Here is a 6876-nt window from a genome sequence, read left to right on the forward strand (position 1 = left end):
GATTATTGTCTCTACTGATCTATACATTTTAGTGATTTCAATTTTAATAGTTGAATTAATGGGTCAATTAAAGCTAGATCCCCATGGAAAAGGTGGAAGTAATGGACGACCGTTTCATCCTTTTATGGGACCACTAAGCAGTGTGCATCCACAGTCCTGCTAGCGGGGTTCGAACCCAAGACATTCAGTTTTGCGCGCGAACACTTAACCTTTAGACCACAGAACCGCCATCCAACGGTATTAATGTCTAACTTCAACCTATCCACGAAATTGAGCGATATATCCACCAATATCTTCAGTGAGTTGTTATCTAACAACAGACCCGGTTGATGATGGTCAAGATTAAACAGCCGTTCTCATACTTACTTTAAAAGTTGTCAGTCAATTCACATTCATTGTTTAAATCGAGATTGAAAACAAATCTTTCAAATTTCATGGTGAACTTGACATGAACTTGTTAGTCAACAAGTCGAAATTCAATTCTAAATCTTATGCACTTTCTTAAGACACCTGATATTTCCACTATCCATCACTTGATGACCTACAATATTTCTATTGTCATAATGATTATGTCTTCTATACTTCTCTGTAACTCGTTATTTTAGTGACTTACTTTTCACAACAGTTTTTATCTCTTGTTCTTTATTTCTGTGAATCTAATTGGGCATTTCCATCATATTATTAAATCTCAACGAATTCCTAACATACGGTTTAATATCGCCATCAAGGGAGCTATTGATTTGTTTCATCACTGTTTCTAAAAAGGTAACACAGTACATTGTAGTATTAAACACACAATAAGAGTATGAGATATTCAAGTGGTACAGTGAATTGGTATATTTCGGAATAGAAAATCAACGGATCTTCTCAACTGTCTAATCATAGTGTTGAAAGACGTCGAAGGATTTTATCCTTATATAGTTTTATGATAATTTATTAATAAATAGAACTTTGTGTATTTGGCGAATTCGTTTTATTTTCCTATTAGTTACATATACTATTACTTATTTAACTGTATTTATTTATGTTCGACTTAAAATACGCAGATGACATAGTCTTGTTTAGTGAAGACGCTGATAAAATGCAGAGTCTTTTGGTAGCACTGAGTAACAATGCCAGGATATTTGGAATGCGTCTCTCCCCCCTAAATGTAAATTGTTACTCTAGGACTGGCCTGCATCAACACCTAAACTAAGGAAGGGAGTGAAGTAGTCGAACGCGTCGACAAGTCCACTTATTTTGGAAGTCTGATCAGCCCTAATGGGTTGGTGTCTGACGAAATCTCTTCACAGATTCAAAAAAGCTCGTTTGGATTTTGCCAACTTACGTCACCTATGACAAAGGCGATATATCCGTCTATCAATTAAGGGACGAGTATACTGCACAGCAGTTCGTTCTGTTTTGATTTACGGCTGCGAAACGTGGCCATTAAGAGTAGAAGATACTCGTAAGTTACCAGTATTTGATCACATATCTTGGAGATACTACTCGCATCTGTTGGGATCACCGAGTAAGTAATAGTGAGGTTAGACACAGGGTATTAGGAAATGATGGTAAATCAGTTGATGAGGTCATGAATCTTGATCGACCGAGATGGTTGGGCCACGTGTTACTCATGTCTGAACACTAATTACCACGACATGCAATACTGACTAGTATTGGGGATAGTTGGAAGAGAATTAGGGGTGGCCAAACCAAAACGTGTCATCAGTGCTTGAAGTCACTAACTTCTAGTCTGAGCCATGTTGGTAGATGCAGACTACTTCGTCGGGGTCCGGGTGATTATCCTAACCAATGGTTGGAGACTCTAGGTGACATGGCTCAGAATCGATCACAATGGCGTAGGTGTATACACAGTCTTTAACTTCCCTTAAACCTTGAGATTAAATTGTTTCATATCTGTCTTCCTCCCTGTACTATATCCTTATGTACAACCTTTCTTTTATATATTAACACCACTAAATTAACTGATTCTATGAATTCGGTATTCATCTTGTTGTGCTAATGAGGTATGGCAACTTGAACCAATGCATATATGTGTGGCGCATATGTACCTGGTGCCCTTTTGTACCAATATATATGTGTTTAAATAAATAAATATATGTGCCTGATCCTACGTTGTAGCTGACTGATCGACTCTTCATGTAATTAGGTTATCAATAGTTTGTAATTTAGTATCACCATTGATTAGTAAATAGCTATGCTATTTTCGCTGATTCTTCTAAATTGTTAGCTGTTAGTTTATTCGGTAATTACAGTAATAATAACTCATTATTACTTGTAATTATTAATGTTCAAAAGTTCCGGTGAAATAATAAAGACCTGTTTATATTGAGAATCTTCTGTCTGTTTAGTTTTCAATATCCTAACTCGTTTTCTTATATTTTTTACAGGTATTTGTCGTCCATGTCTTCAAACTGATAATGAAGCTTCTAAAAAATTCATACTCAATTCATCAGATATGGTATATGCTGAAATAAGAGATCAAAAATTTTCTGAAGTTGGTTTAATTCTATCCAAAATTACAAAAGAAATATCTAACATTGTTACAGTAAGCTAATATATATTGATGATATATATAATCTGTTATGACTTGATCAAGGCCGTCGCCAATTGTTGCCCCCAAATGTCCTGGTACGGCCGAGAGTGGGGAGAGTCCGCTATCCCTCTCGAAATGTTCTCATATGGCCACACGTACACAGCCTTTGCCAGGGAAGTCCTACTCAATGCTTTAGCGTGGCGGGGGTGTTGTTTACAAAATTGAGAGGACGGAAAGCGAATTTCCGGCTCTTTAACCGGGTTAGTGGACACTGCGAGTCCACCTAGGGGAGTTGGAAAATCCTGATTCCAAACCAATGGTGCACATGGGCTCCAGTATCCTGAGGAAACAAATGGCGTATGAATCAATTGTTGGTCACCGGCTATCATGGGACTACATCTCCTCACGATGCTCCAATGACTTATGGATCAGATCTTTAGGTCAAAGGCTCGGGGTGTGGCCCCCTAAGAAAACCACCTGGTTCAGTTTGGGCACCTGGGTAGTATCACAGCCCCCACACAAACCAAATGAGATTTGTGTGGCGCATATGTATCTGGTGCTTCCTTGTACCAATATTTATGTGTTTAAATAAAATAAAATAATGTGGTTTAGTGGCTTGATTGATGTGAGAGTATTGAGTGAATACGAATAGTTCAACTTTTCTTTATTGATAAATATTCACCAATTCATCTCAGTGATCTTTGAATGCAATGAAGAACAAAGATAACTTAAATGTAGACCTAGAATTGTCTTTATAATTATCATCAGCAGCTGTGAGGAAAAGAAAATAAATAGTTAACGGGATTGTTTAACAATAGTCAACTGATCAAACTCATTAAGGTGACATAATGGTAGTGTGATTCATCTTCAAACCATGCAACTGGAACAATGCTTGGAACACTAAGTAGTAATTCAACTGACCCAAAAGTCTAAATGGGTTATTGACAACTCTTAGATTGTAAAGACCATAACTTACTTGAAGCAATGGCATGTAGCTCAAGCCAACCTTAAAAATGATAATCTAGAGTATTTCAGTCAGTCACAACGTAGAACTTCTTACATACGTACATCAGTTCGAGTTACCATACCACATTAACACAGAGATGCAGTTGTCGATTCAAATCCCATAATGGTAGAGATAGTAAGAGTATAAGAAGTAATCGGAAAGATGAGGGGTTGAAGATGTTATTGAGTATAATCCAGTGAAATAAATTTGAAAAGAGAAAAAAAGATAGAGACATAAAGAATTCAGAAGATTCGAATTTGGTAGAACACAAAGAGTGGATGCACCTTCGCCATTCCAAACGATTTTGAGCCATGTCATTCAAGGTCTCTAACCATCGGTTGCTATCATCTGGTGAATCCCAACCAGGTAGTCTACACCTCCCAACATGGCTCAGTCCACTTGTCAGTGACTTGATGGATTTGTGTCACGTTTTGGTCTGGCAGCCCTCTAGTTAGGAAACTAAGTATAACCAAGGCGTTCCGCATCATTCCCTATGATTGATCTCATTGTCCCAGTTTCATTGTGAAGCCACTATTATGGTGTTTTCAGTAATATGCTAACCACGTGTTATTATGAAACAATACATTAACATCAGAGCTAACTTTTCGTTGTATTAAGTTGCTGGCGAAAATCGTGGTTTAATTAATTGACGCATTTTAATAACAAATTACGGCATAATGTCCTCCTCCTTGATCAACACCTTATACAGGAAGGTTAATGATATTAATCTGTTGCCCAAACCAAAGTCTCTGTAACGTAGGTCCTAATCAACAACGTGGTATTTGAGGGTAGATGACTTGAAACACTAAACTAACGTTACACAAATAAAGCTCTTTAAATTCAAATAGTTCATTGCTGTGTACACGAATTCACAACTACTACTTACATACTGAGATGGTGAAGATTTATACCTGAGGTGTATGATTTCGGAGTTTTAATCTCTGGGCTGGATGGCTCGGTTGTGGAGCTTTCATCGTTATTCTGAACGACATCACAAAATTCAGGTAGAAGTGAAGTGTTCAAATTTCTCCACATATGACTCACCTGTTACTCTTTACTTTATTTTGATTGTATCTCCCATTGATTTGATTCTTGGTCCTTTTAAAAATTCTCCGATGTTTTTAGAAATCCTTCTATCCAAGATCTTGATATTTTACCAGTCGAGTGTATCTACAATTGTCCATATATGCATTGGTGTAGGTAAGGATACGTCATGGCGTTTGATCGCTAATTGCTGTTCGTGCAGTTGAAGGTGAAGGGGGTATGCACTTAGTGTGATGTACTGTTTTTCGCAGTTGGAACAATTTATTTTGTAGATGATGTTCAGTTTTCTTTTTCCATTTCGTCCTTTGGTTTTCATAGGATTGATTGAAATGATTTTGTTGGTTTGTATGCTACGCCTATTCTAAAAGGCTTCAATAATCTTGTAGTTTCTGATACGCCTTTTATGTAGGGTGGGGTGATCCGTTTGTTGGTTTCTGTACGTGACTCTGTTTCTGCTGATGCGTTTGGTTATTTTTTGATGAAGTTGACTGGGTAGCCGTTCTCTTGAAAGATAGCCTTTAGATATTTTCCTTCATTTTTCCGCGCTGCAGGTGTATTGTAGCGTGTCTTCGCCTTCTTAAACAGACTTTGTAGGTAGTTGATTTTGTGAGTTCTTGGATTGTTGCTACTAGAATCGAGAATTTGATCTGTGTGTATCTGCCTCCGATATACTTGAGTCTCCAGTTTTTTTTAATTGAAGCCGATCGAATCTATCAACCAATCAGAAAAATCACGGACAAATATAGGACCAAGAATCAAATCAATGAGAGATACAATCAAAATAAAAAAGTGAGGAGTAACAGGCTAAAGATCAACAATGACAAGTCAAGATCGAGGTCGACAGGACAAGCTGTGAGCCATATGTGGAGAAATTTGAACACTTCACTTCTACCTGAATTTAGTGATAATGTCGTTCAGAATAACGATGAAAACTCCACGATCAAATTATCCAGCTCAGAGACTTAAACTTCACAATATACATACTTTTTTGTGAATGAATTTATTGATCACGTCAACCTTGATTATTTCTTCGTTGAATGTATGATCTTTAGTTAAATGTTAGCATGTCGCATATGGGACACCAGAAGATAATATTAACCAAATCAATCTCATTAAGTCTTTTCTGTACAGCTAGTAATCGACCAAAGCTGCCTGGTGTGTATTGTGTTATGCTTCTTCCTTATTATCACTGACTAATTGTAGAATTCTTCGTTTTATATACATATTTAAAGCAATCCAAGTCAGCCAAAGAACTAACTGATTTACGCCTTGCTGTTAGTCGAATTCCCGAAATTCGATCAAAACAATCACAGCTGGAGATACGTGAGTTCTTTTTTTTCCAAAATAGCACTGGTTTTTAAACAGTCGATTTATCGATTTCTTTCAGCATCTTTTGAAGGTCAGTTTTAATCATGGACCAACGTCGCTTGGAGAGTTTTTTCAAAATTAAGAAGCAATGAATAACTGTTTTGTTTTAGTTTGTGACTCCTTGTCGATGCTATCCCACTGTGGTGGTCGGTATTCGATATTATCCTTAAACTTCGTATATTGTTCATCCTGATAACCGCAACTAGATAACACCTCAATGGAGTATAAATCAGATGGCGAATACGAAGTGTTGATTACTTTTATTATTGAACCATGCCTTTGGGGTGCAATGGTAAACATGATATTTATATACTACAAAGTCAGAATTCTAACGGTCTGTATTTTGAACTTTGGTAAGTTTGTGATGATAAAACCATCATCCAGTAACGTGGTAGAACCTCAAATGTAACACAGTTTCATTGTTGAACTAGACTATCCTATGTTCCTTGATTTATAAACATTAATTACTCTTTACTGACTATTATCTTTTAATGAACCAAATCAAATGACTTTATTTTTTAGTTTACTGTTACTTTTGTATGTAACTAAACTCCTTTTAGATACTTCACTTGCAGAAGAAATACAAAAATATGTGAGCACTGATGATTTCCTATCAATTTTAAGAGCTCAGCAAGGTAATGTTCTATGTATTTTCCTCTTTTTCATTCCTTTTCAGGATTTCAAGTTAACGTTTGTCTTGTCATGCAGTCTGATGATTTCCACAATCTATGTCCTATTCACTTCCAACATCTTTTTCTAGCTACTTCCTCGACTGTAAATCAGTTTGTTCTCTTCCACAGTAGGCTGTTGCTGACGGTATCCAGCCAAAGGACATTAGGAATCTCGTGTAGACAACTGTTTACAAATACTTTCACATTTTTGACGACGGTTGTGGTAGTTCTCTACGTTTCAGCTCCGT

At 36.8% G+C, this 6876-nt stretch overlaps 1 protein-coding gene across 1 annotated transcript in view; it reads left to right on the plus strand.

Moving 5' to 3' along the window:
- Positions 1-6876, plus strand: part of Smp_069670 (vacuolar protein sorting (vps33), putative) — a gene marked incomplete at its 5' end in the record, with an annotated part of 19812 nt that overhangs the window by 1477 nt on the left and 11459 nt on the right. Inside the window, 3 exons of the mRNA XM_018791363.1 lie at positions 2394-2551; positions 5822-5912; positions 6518-6592. Coding sequence (XP_018645424.1) covers positions 2394-2551; positions 5822-5912; positions 6518-6592 — 324 coding nt within the window. The remainder of the gene's footprint in view (positions 1-2393; positions 2552-5821; positions 5913-6517; positions 6593-6876) is intronic.

Source organism: Schistosoma mansoni (genome assembly GCF_000237925.1).
Source record: "Schistosoma mansoni, WGS project CABG00000000 data, chromosome 3 unplaced supercontig 0077, strain Puerto Rico, whole genome shotgun sequence".
Taxonomy (NCBI): domain Eukaryota; kingdom Metazoa; phylum Platyhelminthes; class Trematoda; order Strigeidida; family Schistosomatidae; genus Schistosoma; species Schistosoma mansoni.